Source organism: Marmota marmota, unplaced genomic scaffold, assembly GCF_001458135.2.
Source record: "Marmota marmota marmota unplaced genomic scaffold, marMar, whole genome shotgun sequence".
NCBI classification, from domain to species: domain Eukaryota; kingdom Metazoa; phylum Chordata; class Mammalia; order Rodentia; family Sciuridae; genus Marmota; species Marmota marmota.
Genome location: NW_025999990.1, coordinates 3,471,732 through 3,494,629, shown reverse-complemented (window position 1 = coordinate 3,494,629; position 22,898 = coordinate 3,471,732). Strand labels below are relative to the sequence as shown.

Genomic DNA, 22,898 nt, shown 5'->3' with positions numbered 1-22,898 from the left:
GCAAGAAATTGAATTTGTACATAAAGAATGAGAATAGAAATATAAGCACAGGACTCTTTATAGTAGTGAAACTTTTGAAGCAAAATGGTCAATATCCTACCAAAGGGATATACCAAGTCAAAAATCAGTTTACCAAAAAAGAAAAACAGCATTTAAGATACAAACATTATCTGTGTACATGCTCATTCATGCATGTATACACATGCACGTATTAAAAGCAAAGACTAGAAAGATGTATAACAAAAGTTTCACAGTGGTAATAAAGATAAAACTTTCATCTTTCCATCTTGTCTAAATTTTTAAAACTACAAGCATATATTAATTCCATAAGTTAAAAACAACATAAAATTTTTGTTTCGCACCTACTATCATCTTCAAATTTCTTTTGCATTAGTAAGGTTCAAACTGTAGGTGCTTATTAAAAACAAAACTCAGAAATATCTTCAGTAGTACTGGGAACACAATTTTTTTTTTCATTTTTGAAAGACTTTTTAAAATTGCATTATTTTCAAACATGACTCTAAAGTTCAAAATAAGGCTATAATTTTCAAAAAGGCATAATATGGAGTTACTATAACTATTTACTACATTTAAAATATACCTACTATTACCTTTGTCTTTAGACTAAAATTTCAATAAAACTGATAGCTCTAACACTGGAAATATACTTTGCAAAATTACTGACAAAGAATATGATCTTGTCCTTATGTTTTAAAAAATTTTTCTTTAGTAATCAGTTTTCCAAAGCATAAAATATTGGAAAAATAGCACAGAAACAAAATGGAAACATTTTATAAGTAAAGATCACTATTTAAAACTAGTTAAAAGACACACAGTTGACCAATAGCATTTGCTTTTAGGGTTCCTTCCATTTAAAATCTCCCACAAGTCTAGGCAGTTTGTAAATTTTTCTAAAAAGTAAATGTTTGGGGTTTAAAAAAGGCATTTTTAAAAATTTTAATCTATTCTGTCTTCCAGATGCTTCTCAACAATTTTAGTAAAATTACCATAGTTTCATAATTTATAATTCTCATATTCATTGAATGAGCCTGAGAAGCTCATGAGGTAGGGGCAAATGTCACATATTTTAAGTAAAGGTAATGAATTTACTTAGGATATGCATAAATTTTATGGTGGTGGGGGGCTGGTGGAACAGAAAAGCAATATCCTAAAATTAAAATGACAGAACGTTCAAGTACACTTTGGTGAGACAAATAATTTCTTTAATTATAACAGTGATGATGCTGCTTCAGCTAAGTTTTAAACTTTTTCTACAATGTCCTGTTAACAAATACAGAATAAAGTCACAGCTATAAAATAGGACTCCTAAAAGGTGCTAATATCACATTATTACTGCAGAGAGACTAAGGAGCTAGTTGGGTTTTTTAAATGTTATTATATTTTTTATACCTTTATTTTATTTGTTTATATTAATGTGGTGCTGAGGATCAAACCCAGTGCCTCATGCATGCTAGGCAGGAGCTCTACCACATAACCCCAGTCCCAGGAGTTAGTTTTAATAAATATGTTTTTAAAATATTATATAACAAATTTCTCATGATAAAATGCAATCTGAGAGAGAGAGCAAAAGAGAGAAAGAGAGCTTTATTCAAACAGAATGTAAAAGTCAATTGGAGCTTTGGGAAAGGTTAAAAAAAGAAGTTCAGATTTCTTCAGCATGAAGTCAATGGTGACTGTAGCTAAAGTGTGAGCAAATTCAAGTGCTGTCTCAAGCATAGGCCTCAGGCACCTGGGAATAAAAGAGGTCTACTTCAGTCACAGTCACATCCAAGTCACTAACACAGGGTTCCCTCAGGAGGCCAGAGCCCAGATAATAAAGAACCTTAACCAAAGGGGAAAAAAAGGGAGTTCCCTGTGAGGAACACAGAGACATGCCACCATCTCCTCACATCATGTCATATAAATAAAATTCATCTGTTGGATGAATAAATCTATGACTGCAATACTCTTTTGCCAAGTATAAAAGGAGGATATAGCTTACTGTCAAATTAACATCTTCACTGCAATTCTAAGAACTCCTCTTCCCAACAAATGCTAGAAACAGAGCCTGGAAAATCTAGCTAAATGTGATACTGTCAGCAGTGTCTGTTCCAAGCTAAACCTATACTACTGGTGTCAGCCTCACTCCTGAATTCTTCATTATGTACTAGAAAGAGTTAGAAAAATAGCAGGAGTTCACGAGGCACTGAAATAGAATGAAAAACAACATGGGAGGTCACTCTGAGGCCCTATACTCTCTAACCTGAAATTTCTCAAACAATGCTATGGCCTATGTTTCCTGAAAATTTGGACATTTCAGACATCAAACTTGGGTTTCAGTCTCAGTTTTGCACAGTACCCCTGAACCTTTCTCTGTTTATTATAAGAGTCCCATCAATGATCAAATTTAGTGAAACTTGCTTTAGAAATGATGATTTAATTTCAGATTAATCTATTTCTGCATAGTTGTTTTCCAGACCTTAAAACTTTTAATTTATAGTCCATGTTTTAGGGGAATGTCAGTTCAGATATCAGAAATCTAAAAATACTCATACTGTAAAGGATTTTTAAAAGTCAGCCAAGATATATCATTAAGTAAAAGAAGAGGATGAGAATAGCTACTAATATAAAAAAATCTAAACCATATTAAATCTGTTAAAACTATCAGTTTGTTACTTATAGACCTGCCCCCTCATTGATAAACAATCCAACATCAAATTATAGTCACACTTACATCAGTTACTAATGAGAAAACAATGACAACATACCTTACAGAAGGAATTTGTGAACATTTCTGTCAAAGGCTGTGAAACTGCTAGATGTGTATCTTCTGAGCTGATCTTAAAAACTGTCTCCAAGCACTGAATTGCAACTTGAAACAAATTTTAATAGTGAAAAAAATTAGCAACTTAAAGAAAGAAATGATGATAGCACTGCACTCTGTGGTAATCAGTATTTATGATCACAGAATATATGGAAAACTAATTGGTTCGGCTGCATACAAATTTCTGTTTATAGACCAGCTATTGAGGGGAACAAAACTTGATTTCTTATACCTCACTAAAAGATAGACGTTATCTAGAATATAATTTCTGAATATACATATTACCTCAAATCTTGTTGAAGGCTATCAGAAAAAAGAGCAAGTCAGCAACAACTAGCTCTCCACTACTAATATCTAATTAGCCATTTGTGTCTTAATTCCTTGAACAAAAAAAATGATCAGTTTTTAAAATACAAGAAATAGAATTATCAATCTGATTTAAAATTGTAAAAGAAATAGTCCCTGACACATAATAATTAAATATTAATCCTAGTATATGTACATGAAGATAGGTCAGTTTTAAAAATCCATTCATACATGCAAATTTACCAAGTGCCTACTATGTGTAAGATGTTATTCTAAGGTGGTAGGGAAACTTAACAGAAGCAAACTTAACAGAAAAAAAATCACTGTCCACATGATGAATGGTTAATAGACGTAGGGAATAAACACATTAAGTAAAATGTACAGCCTGTTGAATGGAGGCAGGTGCCTCATTTATTTTTGGTGTAGGACAAGAGAACTCGTTGGAACACAGTAGGTGCTAAGACATGGTGAGAGATGATGTTAGAAAAGCAAAAGAATTTGGTGCATTCACAATAAGGAAGCTAATTTAGCAGAAAACAAATGAGAAACAGTAAATGAACAATACATCACAGAAGTCCAAATTATATAGATCCTTTAAACAATGACTAAGTAACATGAGGAGTAATTGCAACATTGTAAAATTTTAAGTACAGAAATGATCAAATCTGACATACATTTTTTTTTTTTTTTTTAGAGGCAGGGCATGTACCAGGGATTGAACTCAGGGGCACTTAACCACTGAACCACATCCCTAGCCCTTTTTATTTTTTATCTGAGAGGGTTTCTATACTAGCTTGCTTTGGACCTCATTAATTTGCTGAGGCTGGCTTTGAACTTGCAATACTCTTGCCTCAGCCTCCTGAGCCACTGGGATTAGAGGCATGTTTTAGTCTCTTTCTCACTATTGTAACTAAAAGAACAATTTTAGGGAAGAAAGTTATTTAGAGGCTAACAGTTTCAGAGGTCTCAGTCCATAGACAGCATTCCTTGGGGTTCGAGAGGCAGGACATCATGGCAGAAGAGTGTGGAAGAGTGAACCAGCTCACATGATGATCAAGCAGCAGAGAGAGAGAAACTCTACTCTCCAGATACAAAATATAGACCCCATAGCCACGCCCTCAACCCACACCCCACCTGCCCCCAGTTACCACTCAGATAATTCCATCAGGGAATAATTCACTGATTTGGTTAAGGCTGTAACCCAATCATTTATCATCCAAACCTTCTTGCATTGTCTCACATTGTCTTTTGGAGGATACCTCCTATCCAAACCACAACAAGGCGTGCACCATCATGCCCAGCAAATCTGATATAGTCTTAAAAGATCACTAGTAGTTATGTTTAAATATTCTAAGAAGCAAGAATAGAAGAAGGCAGATGCTGGGAGCCATTAGCCAAGTAGGTATGACAATTTCCTTGCCAGCGTACCCCATGTTGCTTAGTGGAAGGACTCGTGGAAATAGGACATTTTGCAGTGACATTGCATGTAGGTGACCTTGCTCAAGGACCAGGGCGGATTAGGGTGTTCCCGGTTTAGGATAATCGGGTTTAGGGCGTTCCAGGTTTAAGATTATTCCTGCTGGGAATAGGGCGTATCCTGCTGCCTGAGTTCCCCTTGAGTTCTCACGGGATTCAGACAGTATTTTTTGGGAGACAGAAGCCCAGTGGAGGTGGATTTGGGCAGAGAACGTGGATTTCCCCAGAACGTGATTGTAGACGGCTGGTGTGAGTTCGGGAATAAAGAGTTGCTGTTTGAATCTACAAGCTGTGTGGTGGCTCGTGATTGTGTGCCCAGCCAGACTGCGACATTTGTGCCCAGCCAGACTGCGGCAGGCAGACAAACGAGGGGTGATCATAATACAATAGGCAAAAAAGACTTCATTCTAACTAGGGGTGACATCAGTGGAGATAGTAAGAAGTGGACAGAATTTAGACATATTTTGAAGGTATAGCCAACAAAACTTATTGATTATTAGATAAGTGTATAAGGAAGAGAAGTGTACAGAATAGCACCCAATTTTGGGCCTGAGCAAAGGAAAAACTGTAGCTGCCATCACTGAAATAGGGAAGTTGTGAATAGAACAGATTTTAGGTGGGAGGATCCATTTTGGCAAAGTCAACTTTAAGAAGTCTATTAGACTTATAAGTGGAGATATCTAGTAGAGCAGTTGGATATAAAAATTGGGGGTTCAGAAGAAAGGTCTGGATTAAAGGTACAAGTTTGAGACATTTCAGCATATAAATTCAGGATATTTCAGGCCAATGAGCTAATAATATCACTGAAGAAATGAGTGTAAATAATGAAAAGAAAATCAAGCAGGAAGAGAATCAGGAAAGGAAAAGATAAACAATAAGACAGACAAGATATTATGCACTATCCTGGAAGTTAAGGGAACAAAGTATTTGGGGGCAAGGGATAAGACAGTGATCATCATCCTTATTAATGTCAGCAAGCAAATCAGATAATGACAGAACTGCCCACGGAACCAAACAACATAAAAATCATTAATGACCTTGATGACAGCAGTGTGGAAAGAAAGAAGTAAAGGCCTACCTGGAGTGGGCTTCAGAAAGAACAGAAGAATTAAAGAAAGCTGGTACAGACAACTCTCTAAAATGGTTTTGTTGCAAAGGGAGATAAAACTAGGCAACCATTTTAGGAGGAGGCAGTATGACAAGAATATCTATTGTTTGTTTTACCTTTTCTTTTCTTTTTTTTTGGGTACTGAGGATTAAACAGCTGAGGAGCACTTGTCCACTGAGCCACATCCTCAGCCCTATTTTGTATTTTATTTAGAGACAGGATCTCACTGAGTTGCTTAGCACCTCACTTTTGCTGAGGCTGGCTTTGAACTACAATCCTTCTTTCTCAGCCTCCCTGCCACTGGGATTAAATGCATGTGCCACTGCGTCGGCTTGTTTTTATTGTTTAAAGAAAAAAAAATAATGGTAAATTTATGTTCTGATGAAAATGAGAGTAAAAAGTGAGAACTTGAGGTTATAAAACAAAGATGGTAGCATAACTACAGTGATGTGCTGGATTGATTGAGATAGGATGGGATCTAACATGGCAGTAGAGGGGTTATACTGAGAAAGGAACATGGATGGTCCATCTAGGTTATAGTTGGTCAGACAGGCAAGTACTAAGAATATGTGGGGCTCCCTTTTTCCTCTCTCTGTCTCTGGTGTCTCTCTGCTTCCTGGCTGCCACGAGCATATCACACCCTTCTGCCATAATGTCCTACCTTACCTCAGGTCCTAAAGCAATGGAGCTAGCCAACCAACTGAAATCTCTGAAACCCTGAATCAAAATAAACCTTTGCTCCCCTAAGTTGTTTTTCTCTGGTATTTGTCACAACAATGAAAAGCTAACTAATACAAGTGGATTCAAAGAATTTGGGGGATAGGGATTCTAGAAGGCGTGAGCTTGAAAGACTGGCAGATGTGAAAGTGAAGTGTTTAAGATAGAGATTATGAAAGGAATGCAATTTTTGGAAATAGTAAGATTTAGGGATTTTCAGGATTTATTTATCTAAAAATAGGAATGTAACATCTTGGTTTTTAAAATACTTTCAGTTTTCTTTCCAGCCCTTAAAAATATTATACTGCCTTTGATTAGAAAAACATCATCTTTTACTAAATGATTGCATTTACCTATTTGCTATAGAGTAAACATAACAACATTTTCCTTAGATAACCAATCACCTTTCCCTTCATACAGTCTGACCATGAAGGAGAACAAAAAGACCTTAATATTACATGGACTGATTTGCAGTGTTCTCCAACTGTGCATCACCTGCTCCTCTCACTGCCACCTGGAAAGACATCATCCCACCAGACTGCAAGCAGATTTATAGCAAACGCCCAATTTTCATCCCCACCTCCTTAAAGGATATTTATAAGGGAAGTACTCAAAATTAATAGATGTGTCCCTTATACAGAAGCAGCAGCTTCAAGATTGGAAATTCAAACTATACTCTTATATATTAAGCTCCCCCAGAATACTCTCACTGCAATAATTAAATCTTTAGGCCACAAAAAAGCCAGGTTCACTGAACTTCCACAAGCCCATATGCAGAATTCCATCTTGTTATGTTTAATACTGAATTTAAAATTTTATAATGCATAAACATGAAGCATGAAGATGGTGTCAAGGAACCATATGATGTTATCATCTAAGTCCTGCTCAACTGTATAGATTCCTGAATCGAATATTTAAAGCTAACACAAGACAAGGATGAAATCTTCTCACTTCAAGTCCCAAAATAGGCACATGTCAGAGCTCACCAATGGTATAATTATTTAGACTTTTATGTAGTATGATTACAACAACTAAGGTATTTTTATGAGTTATTTCTAAACTGAATACTTTGCTACTGGAAAAAGAAGAAAACAAAATCTTCAGCATAAGAACTGGAATTAAAACCTCAATTTTGTCACATATCAGCTGTAATGTTACTTAAAGCATCTGGTTTAATTGTCTCATCTGTTAAATGGGAATTATACTAATTTAGTCAATGTGAAGAAAACATTCCCTATAATATGAATAGCATAGTTCCAAAACAATAATTGTTCAATAAATGAACAACAGCGCTTTTATTTTGTTGTTAATTAAAACAAACTTCAGAGAATGGAAATAAGATACTCTTCCAGATAAGCTTCTCCACTTGAAAGATCAACAAAACATTCTGATTTTTTAATAACATAAAAGTTGGGGCCAGGCATGATTGTGCATGCCTGTAATCCCAGTAGCTTGGGAGGTTGAGACAGTAGAATCACGAGTTCAAGGCCAGCCTCAGCAACTGTGAGGTGCTAAGCGACTCAGTGAGACCCTGTCTCTAAATAAATACAAAATAGGGCTGGGGATGTGGCTCATTGGTTAAGTGCCCCTGAGTTTAATCCCCAGTACCAAAAAACAAGCAAACAAAAAGAAGAAAGCAGATGGAGCTGAACACAATTGAGTNCGTGGTTCCGCTTTGGCCTTCAGCGCTAGGCCCACTCTCCGCTGCCGGGCGCCCGCCTCGGTCGCCCCCAGACCCCAAGACCACGCACTCGCTGCTGCCGGCCTCTCGGCGTGCCCATGATTGCCCGGTGCCTTTCGGCTGTGCGAGGCCTCCACAGGTACTTTCCGTGCGCGGGTTAACCTTGACCATGGGCAGGGCGGGATCTTCTGCCCGGTTAATGCCAGGCGCCCTGGAGCAAGCTTTCCCCTCCCACGCACCTGGGAACCCCACTCCTCACAACCTGCCTGGGCGACCCCTTAGGGACACCTGACGTGACTACCTGGGGCCACTTTTCCCTCCTCGATTCCCTCGAGAGGACATCCATTCCCCTTTGTTTGGGGCTGCCTTTGCCGCAGTCAGCTAGACAGGTCACAGACCCAGCCGAAAATGAATGCAGAGAGCTGGGCTAGTTACGAAATGCTTTCATTTTCTCCCTTACCCAGAACTGCAGACCTGGCATTGAAAGTGCTGCAGTTGTAGACTTAGGAATAACAATTCTCATTTGCCCCTCATTCACATCATTAGCATTCCAGTCGTTTAACATATACACATGAAACCGCTTTGATTTTGCCGCCTATTTGCGTCCGTGGTTTTTAATTTCCTTTTTATTTTCCTCCTCGCCATAAAACAAACATTCTGCCTCTTGTCAGAACCTATTGACTTGGCCCCAAAATTAAAGCTGTTTTGAATTGCTTCCTAACCACACCCCTCACAACAGACCAGTAGCAAGATGGTAAAAGAATTAAATTCTGTTGCATGGATGCACTGGTTTTCGGAAACAATGCAGCCACCATCCCCATACCCAAATCTGACCAGAACTGTAAAGCCAAATGAAGTTTCAATTTAAAAAAAGGAAGGTGTGTTTTGTCCTCGTTGTCTACAAAACTACTTTGGAACATGTCATCATCATTTAAGCTTTGTACAGTTTTCTATTGTCCATTGCCACTCAATTGTGTGGAGCTTTGTGTTGCTTAGTCTTGTGGAGTTATTGTGCATCCAGGGGACAATAGTAATTATAAAGAGTTAATGTGATGATTGTGAACATATTTTAGGTTGTCCCTTTTTTTTTTTTTTTTTGGCTAATCTCCACACTGGAAGTGGTATTGCTGGCAAATAAAGTTATACCAACAAATGAAGATCTTTACATAATGCAGGTGTAAGGAGAGAATAAATTGTCATTTAAGACAGTTGTTCTTAACCTTTTTATATCTCAAGATCCCTTGAGCTCTCAAAAATTGTTAAGAACCTAAGATTGATTTGGGTTATATCTGCCCTATTTACCATATGATAAATTAAAGCTGTAACATTTTTTTCAGTATTTATTAGTTTATAAACAGTAATAAGTGTATTACATGCATAAATATTTTGTTTAGCCATTCATCTGTCAGTGCACACTTGGATTGCTTCTGCCTTTTGACTGTTGGATAATGCTTTGTGATCATTGGTATGTAACTATGTTTGAGTCTGCTTTCAGTTCTTTGGGATATATACCTGGAAAATGTATGTGGAAAATGCTGGATCATATGGTAATGCTATGTTTAATGATAATCATTCTAGGAATGTGATCATTTTGAATTTTTGCAAAACTAATGTGTGGCAATACAAGATAGCTGGATTTTTACATTTACTCCTGCATTAAATTTATTTTACTTTTTTGTTTCGATTTAAGAAGATGAGGAAAATCCCACCCATACTCATTCAGTTGGAAAGAGGAATTGTTTAATAGCTTTTTATCACATCAATTTTCAACAAATGGTAGTTTGAAAAAGTTTAGTTGCAAAATGGAATCTGAAACTATGTCAATGTGTTTTTCTGACTGTTACATTAAAATTCACCGGGGTATCCTAAATCTTTTAATGAATTTTCTACCCTTCTATGATTTTATAACATCAAACATGGGTCATTTGGAAATGAGTGGTTGCCTTGTTCTATAGATCTTCCTAATGTTGGCATATTCCATTATATAATATCGAAGAGTCAAATTCCTAATGTCCTTATCAATCTTAGAAATGTTTTTAAGTGTTGGAAAGCTGTCAACCTCACATTGCAGAAAGAAATTTCCAAACTTCTAATGTTCATTTGAAAGCTAGAATTTCATCATTAGCAACACAAACTGTCAAGTTTTTTCCCTTGAAGTGACAGTCTCACTTTGTTACATTTTTTTAATTTAAATCACTTTGTTACATTTTTGACAGAACTTCTGCCAAATATTTAAGTCAGAATAATCCTGATTTGTCTGAAAGTAGTTTGATCAAGTAAAAGTGGTGCTCCGTTAAAAAAAAAAAGAAAGGAAGAAAAAGAAAGGCAGTTTTAGTTCACAATTCATTCAGTTGCACAAGTGCATTTTATTTGGACAACTGTTGTACTCAGGTGTACAATAGAAATGCTTTGCATGTACTTGTATTCCTATACATTAAGAGCTGAGATCTCATAAAATTCATAATTTTTGCTATTTTATCAAAGACATTCTAAGTGAAACTGACATTATTTTTAGCATGAGAGTGAGGTGGTAAAAAAATACAACTACTAATACAGTTTGGTGCCACTGCTTTGATTTGTGCTAAGGAGCCAATAGTTTTTTTCCATCATTCCTTTTCATCATCAGTACAATGTCAATACAGTTTTTTAAAAAGTTTTTTAAAAAGATGCCTTTATTGGGGCTGGGGTTTGATCCTCAGCGCCACATAAAAAATAAATAAATAAATAAATAAAGATGTTGTGTCGCCCGAAAACTAAAAAAATAAATATTAAAAAAAATTCTCTCTCTCTCTCTCTCTCTCAAAAAATGCCTTTATACCAAATATTTTTAACTTCTGACTTCTTGAAAAGGCCTCAGGGATCTATCCCATACCTTTACTCCCAAGATTTGTGGACTACTTTTTGAAAACTGCTGGAATGTGCTATCCATTTTCTTTTCTTTTCTTTCTTTCTTTCTTAATATATTTTTAATTGTACATGGACACAATACCTTTATTTCATTTTATTATTATTTTTTTTAATGTGGTGCCGAGGATTGAACCCAGCACCTCATGCATGCTAGGTAAGTGCTCTACCACTATGCCACAACCCTGGCCCCTCTTTCTTTCATATATATGTATATGTGTGTGTGTGTGTGTGTGTATATATATATCTTTATATGTTTTTTTAGTTGTCAGTGGTTCTTTATTTTATATGTAGTGCTGAGAATCACACATGCTAGGCAAGCGCTCTACAACTGACCACAACTGCAGCCCCCAAATTCTTTCTTTAAGAAAATATGTAAAAAGCACAGAACCTGTTGTTAGAAGCTGGTGATCTACCATGTTAAACTGACTATATTGTTATTTCAGGGTATTTATTGCAGTTAATCACCATATACAGTAGTCCATGATTTAGGGCTTAGGTGACTTAATCACAGAATCTACTCTTTGTTTCAAAGTTCGTATCCTCCAAAAAAGGTTAATATTGGACAACATGGCCTCTCTGTTCTCATGTTTTTCCTGTTCTGACACTGGGGAGTTCATTTGAGCATGAAAATGAACTAGGCGTTAACTAGACTTTTGTTTAACTGACTTAGGCTTTCCCTTGGGTGTTCCTGTTGGCAGAGCTGCTATACACCCTTCCCAAGGTCATCTTGGTAGCCAGGATCATTGATGGGGGTATTAAGCCAAATTTCTTGAGAATAAATAGACTCAGGATCTGAGGATTGGTTGTAGTTGCTGTTCAGCTAACTTTTTGACCTTAATCATTCACTTCATTGTACCTCTCTCTGGTTCTTTATTTTGCAAAATGAAAAGAACTAAACTAAATTACATCTAAGCTTTTTTTTCTTCCTAATTCTATGTTGCCATAGCAATTAAACCAGGAGAATTTGCCTTCCACCCTCGGCCTGATTGCACAGCATGTGAGCTCAGCAAAATTTAATGTATATCACAGGATGAAGGATGGATGGCATGGTCAGAGAAAAAAATGAGAAGGGCTATTCAACAACATTAAGCCCAAATTATAGATGTAATAACCCTAGTTTTCTCTTTCATTAAAAAAAAATAGCTTGGTTTGGTTTTAAAATTGTGACAGCAATATATGTTTTAATAGGAAGTTAGAAATAATCACAAACAAAAGAAAATATTAAAAAGATATACAGTCTACCCAACCAGAAAAACCAGTTACTAATAGCTTCCAAAATATCTTCTGTCTACAGCTTATTTTTTCTTTTCTTTTTTTTTCTGGTTGTAGATGGACAGAATCCTTTTATTTTATTTATTTTTTTATGTGGTGCTAAGGATCGAACCCAGTGCCTCACGCATGCTAGGCAAGCACTCTGCCACTGAGCTACAGCCCCAGCCCCTGTCTACAACTTTTTAAAAAACAAATGAAATGGCCATACTTATTGTCGAAGGCCGGCTGGCTGGGCAAAATCTTAAAATGGCCATTTTTCCTCTCGCCCTATCTGTATGGGCCACCAAATGCCTGGCTGGGCACAATCAGGAGCCACTTGTCAAAAGAAACTAACTTTATTTTTAGAACCACACACGCCAAACAAAACAGCCTCTCAGGAAAAACCCTCAGAGCCTCAACTGCCACCACCGGCTTCCCACAAGCCTCTCTCTCCAACACCAGCTTCTCTCCACCTCCCACAATCCTCCTGCTCTTGAGGCCGATTGGCTGGGTCACGTGGGCGGAGCCAAAAATAAAGTTAATATAATATAAATATCCTTCCATAATATAAACGACTACATAGTCCATATGTTGTTATATGACATTTGATTAATCTCTATCTTTGGACACGTCAACTATTTCCAACTCCTTGCTATGGGTAATGGTACTTAGATAAACATTCTTATTATGCTTTTCCAAGTCCTTAATTATTTTCTTAATAAAAATTCCTTATGAGTGGTATTGGTATATTACAGGGCATATAAATCTTGTAGGTCTTTGGTACTTTTTATCATATTCTTCTCCTAAAATCTCACACAAATTATACTGAAACAGCAGAACATGTAAGTGTAGTAGTTTGCATATTTGATACATAGTTTCTAAGCATTTCAGTATTTTTTATCCTTACCAGTTTTATAAATAGAAACTTCTCTTAATGTTCATTTCCTTCCATTTTTTTGATGGTTTATTCAATGGGTATAATTCCTTAAGAAAAATTTGGGAATGTGATCTAGAAACTAAAAAAGTTGTTTTCTAATGCAAAAATTTATTCATATAGAAAATCTTAGGGCTGTGGTTGTGGCTCAGTGACAGAGCGCTTGCCTTGCACATGTGAGGCACTGGGTTCGATCCTTAGCACCACATAAAAGAATAAAATAAAATAAAGGTATCATGTCTATCTACAACTAAAAGAATATTAAAAAAAGAAAAATCTTAGAAAGTAAGACAAACTTCAGTTATTCATAAGTTTAATACTATTTGTATGTCTGACTGTAATTAAATAAAATTGAGACAGTTCCCCTAAATTCAATGGGCGTAAACTCCAAATTTTAGGACATTGGTGCTAAAAAAATAGTCTAATAAAGAAAGGGTTTTAAGTTACAAATATCAAAAGCTAGACTGTGATTATTTGTAAAAAAAACGGATAAAACAAAGATGGAAATTTTGTTTTTTGTTTTTGGTTGATTTTTTTGCCACTGATTTTGGTCAGAAACATCCTGATACTTACTCAAATTTAAATATTATCTTCCCTTTGGTTAAGACAAAGCACAGGGGCTGGGGATGTGGCTCAAGCGGTAGCGCGCTCGCCTGGCATGCGTGCAGCCCGGGTTCGATCCTCAGCACCACATACAAACAAAGATGTTGTGTCCGCCGAAAAACTAAAAAAAAAAATTTAAAAAAAAGACAAAGCACAGCACTTCCTGGGGAGAAATACCTAGACTGAAGATGCAAAGAACCAAGCAAGTTGATGTTTATTGAGTACCTGTGTGTATGTCAAGTTCTGCACTGCACAGGATATGTAGCATAGTAGTCTAGGCTATAGGAATGTAGAACCAGCCTGCCTGAGTTTGAATGCTGGTTTTGCCACTGACTAGCACTGTGATCTTAGGCAAAGTTACTTATCTATATCTTTTTTCCTCATCAGTAAATTGAGAATTTACTGGCAACTTTCTTCACTGATCAGATATTTGAGTATTTATTATGTTTCTGAGGGCCTTCTACATCCTGGGATGTAGCAATGAACAAAGCAGACAAAAATCCTTGTGTTGATGGAATTTACATTGTAGTGGAAGAGACAACTAAAGAAAGTATGTGGTATGTTAAATGGGCAAATGTGCTAAGGAGCAAGAGTAAAGCGGGAAGGGGGATACTCAGGATTGATGGAAATGAAATTGTAGATAGTTAACAGGAAAGGCTCACTCAGAAGATGATAGAGTAATGATCCAGGAGAAACGAGGGACTATGCCATGTAATACCTGAAACAGGGCATTCTAAGCAGGAGAAATAGCAGATGCCAAAGACAGTATGTCTGGTTTGTTTGGGAAAGTGAAGAGGCCATTCTAACTAGGATAGAGTAAATATGAGGCTGACAAGTACAAAATAAGACGGGAACATTGTACTCATTTTAAGATTGAGAGATGATAAATCTAAAATGCTTTGTATATTACCTGAGTATATTCCTATTGCCACAGTAATGATTTATAACAAATTACATTTCAGTGATAAATGATAAATATTTATTTTTGCTGACCAATCTAAATGTTGGCTGGAAGAATTTTTCTAATCTTAATCATACACCTATGGTCATCCATGGGTTATGTGGTCAGCTCTGCTTATGCTGGTCACTTTTGCATTTTAAGGATGTAGGATGGCCAAAGCTGAGAGCATTCTGGTCCTCTTTTATGTGATCTTTCATCATTAAGGAGGCTACTGCTGCTGTGTTCTTGTGGAAGTGACAGAGTTCCGTGAGAGACGAGGAAGTGCGTAAATTCTCTAAAGGCTTACACTTGAAACTGGAGTACCATCAGCTCTGTCTGCCACATTCTGCTAGCCAAAGCAAGTGACAACACCATCCCAGATTTCAGAAGTGGAGAAATAGACTCTATCTCTTGATGGAAGGATCGAAAAATTCACATTGTGAAAGGCATAGATACATCCAGGTATGAAGAATTGAGGACATGTTAGCAATTGGTCTACCACATGGTCACATAATACGGTCTCAGTAAATATCAACTATTTTTGCCTTTGTGGATTGAAACACAAATTGTGAGTTTTGTTTTGAAGGTTTTTAAATTAGGATCATTGAGACCCTATGATAGATGTTGCAATTTTTTTTTCCCGCCTTTGAACTTTGGGATAGATTATTGTTGTCTTTTGCCTTTTTACTTTTGTCCTACAAAAGCTTAAGTTTTTAACACAATTGGGTATATCAATCTTTTATTTTGTAACTTCTGCCTTTGGTCTCTCAAGCCTTTGCCTAAATTTCTCAAATCACTTACATTACATTTCTTCTAGTACTTTTGTGTTTCATTTTTCACATTTAGACCTTTATCCATCATTAGGTTTAAATTAAAAATAAATAAGTAAATAACTTCTAGTCCTTAAAGGAATTCAAAACAGAAATTGGAAGGGGTATTAAAGAAAATCCAGCTTATGAAATATGGGCTTCTGATTTACCATAGCTTGCTCTGGAAGACCATGTTCCATTCTACCCACTCTGAGATAATCTATACCTCCTGCTTGGCATTCAGAAGGAAGCCCTCATACTTCCCAGCCACAATTAGCTGGTATCTTTGATGTCTAATCCATTTGTGGTCAAGATCAAGAGGAAAATTCTATTTCTGCCTCATATCTTAGGCAGAGTTGCAGTGACTTAAATAAACGGAGCTCTCTGACAAATTCTTCTTGCTGCAATATATAATATCCATAATATAAGGGCTACATAGTTAGATCTTATTCTAAACTGAAGTTTGTACATCTGCGCATCTTCTAGAGTCTCACAGAAATTCTTTATAAGATCCTGTAGCCTATTTCTCTGTTGTTATGTTTGAGATATGAAATGTTCCCCAAAAGCTCCTGTGTTAATGCAAGAAAATTCAAGGTACAATGACCAGATTATGAGAAATGGTCTCTCTCTGCCACAAGCTGAGCAGCTTTCCTCCACTGTGCTCTACTGCCATGATGTTCTGCCTCACCTTCCTCTGGGAACAGTGGAATTGTATGACCATGAACTAAACCTCTAAAACTGTCAATCCAAAATAAACTTTTCCTCCGATCAATTGTTGTTCCCAGGTATTTTGATCACATCTACAAAAAGCTAACTAACACATCAATTTAGTTACAAAAAGAGAAACAAATAATTTTTTTAAACAGGTTGCCACTACCAGTTAGACAATGCTTTTTGGAAATCTCAGTCACTTTTTCACTTTACAGATATTTATCCACCACCTATTACATTGTTTAATGTCAATATCACCTTACCTTAAAACTAAGCTTACAACAACATTCCCCTATAAACCTGCCTGTTTCTCTTATGCCATTGTTCTTTGTCATGATGTCACTATGTATGCAGGTCAAAAATCTGGGAGACATTTCTTGGTTTTTTCTATCTCCTTTACCTTTTCCACCAGCTACCAAATCCTAAATAGTCTTTACCTTCTTTCTCTTTTCTCTATTCCTGGTACCACCACCGTAATTAGACCCTCATCATGAAACCAGCCTCAGTTTTTGTTTGCCACTAATACAATTTTCTAATGAAAACAGACGTTTAAGAAATGCAAATGTGACATATCATACTTGAGATTAAAATTCTTTAGTCTATCATTAACCTAAAATAAAATCAAAAACATTTAGTATGGTTTACAGTCTAACCCCTTCTTAGCTCTCCCAGATTTCCCTCTCACTCAAGGAACTCAGTTCTTCAGCCAGAGTTCATGTCTGCATCTTATTGGGAACAAATTTTTTTCTTTTCTTGCCTTTTCTGAACATAGTACTTATTCACTTAGCTTTAATGTTAAAAAATATACACAAAAAAGTATAATGCATGTACATATATAGATATGGCTAACAAATGAAAAGCAGTATCTATATATCTACAATTATAAGTCTACTACCTCTGAAGTCTCTCTGTGCCCCTCTCCATCCATATCACGTTTTCTTATCTGAGAGATAACCTCAGGGTTGAACTTTGCATTCATCCTCTTGCTTATCTTTATAAATGTTATTACAAGTGCTTGTTTTTCTGAATGACATATGATTTAGTTTCACACAAGGAAATTACTTTCACATGGCAGTGGTTCATTTTTTTTTTTTTTACTGTTGTAAGATATTTCATTGGTGACTATTTCAAAACTTACTATCCATTTTCTTGTCCATGAGTATTTGGAGTTTTGTTATTTTGTTTTCCTAGTACAAGCAATATTGCTGTGAATATTCTTATAAAATATCTTGATACATATGTGCAAGGATATAAACCTGAGAGAAAATGGTTGTTGGACGTATACGTATCAACATTACCAAAAGATGCGCAAAAAAAACTCTTTTCTGAAGTGGTGATACTAATTTACTCTCTCTCCCCGTTTAAGTTTTGTGAGTAGCCATTAATCCTCCATCCTTAGCAACTCTTGGTGTTGCCAAGCCTTTTGCCAATCCGATGATTGAAGAATGTGGCTTATATATATGATGTCAAGTTTACTGATGAGTTTATTTTCTTATCATTTGTATTTTATGCCCGTTTATATCTTTTGCTCCTTTTCCTATTGGATTACTATTTTCATTATTGAATTTAAGCGGTACATGTGTTTTCTAGGTACCTTTCACTTGTTTTCTAATATTCAAAAAAATGTATTTGTAAAGTATTTGATCTGTGCATCCCACTGAGCTAAATTTTGGGGAAACAACTGTGGACATGACGAACTATTCCTGTCCTCCTGGGTTTATGCCCTCACTCTAGTCAGGGAGTCAAAATAAACAAATCTCTGTAATAGTTGGATTGTGAGCGCTGCTGTCAATATCAGCTTAGCTTGTACTTACTTCCTCAGGAGAATTTGCCTGACCCCTACTAAATTTAATCTTTCTAATCCTATATTTTCATAGCACATACATTATCATTAATAATATTTGTCTTCCTTGCTAGCTGCTAGATTTCTTGAAATCAGGAGCCTGTTTTATGTTTGTTCATTTCTGCACCTCTAGAAGTTAGTATGGTGTCATTACACAGTAGATGCTTGATAAATATATTTATTGAATTGGTAGATTAAAATATGTCATCAGTAATAGTAACTAAAAATTCAGTGTTCATTGCTAATATGGAAGTAGTACAGACCTAGATTTGGCATTTTGTTATTGAAGAATATGTATAACTTTAGTAGAAAGTAGACATATCAAGCCCTATATGAAATGGCTGGTTGAAAATTTCTTTAAGAAAAATGCCAGTTGCAGTATGTAAAAATGTGGATGCGTAACCGAGGTGATTCTGCAATCTGTATACGGGGTAAAAATGGGACTTCATAACCCACTTGAATCAAATGTATGAAATATGTCAAGAGCTTTGTAATGTTTTGAACAACTTATAATAAAAAAAAGAAAAGCAAATGCCAGTTGCTAGGGGAAATTACTACATCTAAGTATTAGTGAGCCAACTTAGATCTAGTTGTGTAATAAAAAAAATACTAAGTAGAGTAATATGCAGTAGGAAGCTAACTGTCAGGGCGGTACTTAACAGGTACAAAGGAATTTTGAGTATGTGCTGGGGTGAGCATGAGTTGGAGGAGAAGCCATATATTAAAAGGTGTGAACTTTGTCATCACTGGGGCATTAAGTCATCACTTACAGACCCAGTTGGTAGTTCTGTAGAATAATAATCTAATGAATACTTCAGAAGCAAGGGTCTTCTAAATATATCAGTGTGGATATGAAGGCAATTGAAGGAGGTGCCAATGTGTGAAATACTGGGTCAGAACCAATCAAGCTGAAAGAAAACAGAAAGTAAACTTCTCATAAGTGGACCTGAGGTCGGCTCAGGGCAAGGAAGCCAGGTTCTTAGAATTTGGGAGTTACTTGGAACTGAGGAGATACATGCCACTGAGCAGAGTGTATCCTGAGAGAAGCAGATATACTTTGTCAGATTAAGGAAGTAATGACATGCAGCTGACCCAGACTTTTGGAAAGAGTACCCAACCCAAAGAAACCAGTATATTGAATTCGTATTCTAAAATACATCTCATGCCTGCTATATTAACTACAGAAACGGTGGATAGTAGATGATGCCTGATTGAAACCTATATATAACCTCTAAAACTTCATTCACTCATGCCACAAACATTAACCTTTTGCAGTTACTGTATTGAAGGGACTGTGCTAAATATCACAAAGATAGATAGTAAAGAAAATTTAGATCCTATTTGCTATTCACTTAAGTTGTTATTATTTGCTTTTTTTTTTTTTTTTAAGACAGTTTCTTACTAAGTTGCTCAGTTGCTCAGACTGACCTCAGCCACCTGAATAGGTAGGATTACAGGAGTGCACCACCAGTATACTCCCAGCCTGCTTGTTGAAATTTATTGTATAGTCCCCTCTTTATCAAAACATATTTGTGATTGCTTACCTGAAAATACTAATATTAAACATTAGCATTAATAAAATAATTTAAAAGGAAAAAGAATATTAAACAAAATATTTGAGGGAGCATTGAGTCTAATTGTTTTAATTGGGTCCAGAATTTTACTATGAGCTTTCTGGTAATAAGGACAAAGGAAAAACATTGTTAAGGTTTATCAGGGACAAGAGTTTTTCTTAGTACTATTTGTAAGATAAGCATATCCTGCTGATCATGGTATAAATTGAATATCATAATGAATTATTACATAAAGAATAATAAATACAGAAATAGACTGTGTGGTGCTAATTATTATTTTGCTCTTATTTTGTTAAAAGGCAATACAGCATAGTAAGGATAATTAGGCACATATTTAAATAATTCAAGTACAAGGTAGAAAGTTAAAAAATTCCAAAGAGGGTAGTAGAGAAATTGATGTGAGGTTCAGGGGAGAGAGAATACTTCTAGGATATAAAAGAGGGTCAAGGACATAATTTATGTGTTGTACCTGAGCCATGAAAGATGGAAGAATTTGGACATGTAAATATCAGGGGAAGGTGTTTTTTAATCTGGGTTACCAGAACTTAAATACAGCACATTGAGTAAGCTGAACGCCCAAGGCAAAGGTTCTCAAAACTAAGGAAAACAACCATAAGAAGGGGAATGTGCTATACTACAAATCACGTGGACTTCAAAGGCAGGTTCAAATGCTTTATAGGATTGTTAAGCCTCAGTTTCTTCTCTCCTAACATAGAGTTAACATTAAATATCTCCTATAATTTTTTTAACACTATAGGAATTCATGTTTGAAAAAACTCAACACAGTGCTTGATATTAAGTAACTATGTTGTAATTGATCATTTTCTCTCTTCCATTCAAGGTAGAAAAAAGTAGTACTAAAACAGTAGCGCTGGATAATTAGCAACTAACTACATATAATATTGAAAGTCACAAATGGAGCATGCATGAGGCTCTGCATTCAGTCCCCAAATCAAAACAACAGCAAGAACAACAAAAAGAAGGTTACAGATGCTTTGTCAGTTGACTAGGAGGAGGATAAAGATGATCTACTAATAACACTTTCAGGTGACTCTAAGTCCAAATAAAGATGAAAAATTATAGTTCCCAAGGATATGTACTCAACTAGAATATCAGTCTAATCTGGAGAGTATTAAAATTGAAGTTTTATTTATGCTAAACAAATCACTATATAGGAGCAGTATAACATAACAGTAGTATATAGGAAAAAACTTCGAACCTTGGGTTGTTTCCAAATTCAGTATGAACAGTATGAATTAGTGGCTGCCAGAGAACAAGAGAGGAAAGAGTCAGTGATAAGATGACACTGCGTTTCTGTTTCAGTAGCCAAATCCAGTGGACGCTTTCCAGTTCCAACTCTACCTGTCTCCATGTAACATTTACACGGCTGACCCCACCTTCTTTATTGACTTTCAGAGTGATAAATTCCTAACTTTCCTTTCCTCTGAACATTCTTCAAATTTCTTGTAAGCTTCCTTTTCATTAAGACCTGCTCCTGAAGTGCTGGTTTTTCTCAAATGGCTATTCTCAACCTCTTCTCTAGGTGTCTTTTTAGTCTCCTTTCCTTTAGCCTATACTGAATCTCTTCTGCACACTGTCCGGTCTGAAACCTTCCCTCAGCCCAGCTACTGTGCAGTCATTTCCCTCCTCTACTTTTCCATACTTCTCCACTGCTACTACAGGCTCTTCTTAGGTGTCCCAGTCCATTCAAGGAATTGTGCATCTGAAGACATCTGTATCTATGTTTCCCGGTCAGGTTCATATATCCAGTGGCCAAATCACCACCTGTCTAAACCCTGGTGTTTTAATCAACTTTTGTATCATTGTGACCAAAAGACTTGAGAAGAACAACATAGACTAGGGAAAGTTTATTTTAGCTCACCTTTTCAGAGATTCAGTCCATGGTCGGCCAACTCCATGGCTCTAGGTCTGAGGTGAGGCAGATCATCATGGCAGAAGGACATGCTGGAGGAAGGCAGCTCAGGATGTGGCAGTAAGGAAGCAGAGAGAGTTCTGCACACCAGGGACAAAATACTTACTCCAAGGATGTGCCTCCAGTGACCTACCTCCTCCAGTCACATTATACCTACCTAATTACCACCTAGTTAATATGTATCAGTGGATTCATCCACTGATTAGGTTACCCCGCCTCATAATCTGATCATTTTACTCCTGCTCATTCTTACATTGTCTCACATATGAGCTTTTGGGGGATGCCTCAGATCTAAACCATAACACCTGGCACATCTTACAGGCACTGAAAAATCATCCTATCTAAAGGTTACCTAGCAGTATTTTCCCAAACCTGATTTTGCTTGCTCCCACATATTCTATTACCCAGTTGTGAATTTGCTGTGAATTTGCCACCACCTGTGACATCCTGTCTTTCACAAAGTTCTGCCAGTTTTGCCTCTTGAATATTTCTCAAATCTCTTATTTTCTTTTTGACTCCTGCTACCACTTTTTAAATTTTTACTGTTCATCTGGATCACTATAACCTCCTATCCAGTCTCCTTTGCCCCCCAAAATCAACCTTTCACAATGCCTGCTACTACCAGAGCACCTTGGTAAACTATAGACCTTGGCCTCTCACCAAAGGCTTCCTTTTGCCTACATAATGAAGTGCAAACTGTCCATGACATTTAAAGACCCCACAGAATCTTACCTATCAGCATCCCTAGCCTCATCTCTCTTCAATTCGCACTCCTAAATTCCAAATTGGTTGTAATATCCAGAACATTGATATGCCCACTGATTGGAGATAGATTCTTACCAATGGTATTCACTCTTCCAGGTTTGCTCTCCTGTTTCTCCACCACTCTACCCCATCCTTTCCAGGAGAATTCCTGTTCACACCCTCTCCAAAGCTTTGTCTGAGTCCCCATCCTGAGTTTCTTTTCCTTTATTCAACATAACATCTCGTATTTAACTCCTTTGTTGCATCTACAACAGTATATTGTTATCATCTGTGTCTGCTATGCATAAAGGATTGATGAGTATTTGCTAAATGAATTCTAATGAGCTTCTCTGCTGTCCTAACTGGTAGGTTCCTTGACTTCTTTATCATCTTTAGCAACTTGATCTGTGCTTGCTGTTTTCTTCTGAGCTCCAGGTGTGTGCTGCAAATCTCTACTTGAATATCTCATTGGCATCACAACTAAATGCATCTCAAATTGAATGCATGTAAAACTTCTCTTTTCCCTGGGCCTCTCAC

At 36.4% G+C, this 22,898-nt stretch overlaps 2 protein-coding genes across 4 annotated transcripts in view; one reads left to right on the top strand and one right to left on the bottom strand.

The window, feature by feature from the left end:
- Sgtb (small glutamine rich tetratricopeptide repeat co-chaperone beta) overlaps nt 1-8,212 on the bottom strand; it is a 45,354-nt gene extending 37,142 nt beyond the window's left edge. The window contains exons 1-2 of the mRNA XM_015482169.2: nt 8,130-8,212; nt 2,769-2,883 (exon numbers count right to left, since the gene is read on the bottom strand). Of these exons, the coding sequence (XP_015337655.2) occupies nt 2,769-2,883; nt 8,130-8,212 (198 nt within the window). The remainder of the gene's footprint in view (nt 1-2,768; nt 2,884-8,129) is intronic.
- Nln (neurolysin) overlaps nt 8,099-22,898 on the top strand; it is a 100,789-nt gene continuing 85,989 nt past the window's right edge. For all 3 annotated transcript variants that reach the window (XM_048806095.1, XM_048806097.1, XM_015482296.2), the window contains exon 1: nt 8,099-8,251. In XM_048806095.1, the coding sequence (XP_048662052.1) occupies nt 8,211-8,251 (41 nt within the window). In that variant the 5' untranslated portion in view covers nt 8,099-8,210. The remainder of the gene's footprint in view (nt 8,252-22,898) is intronic.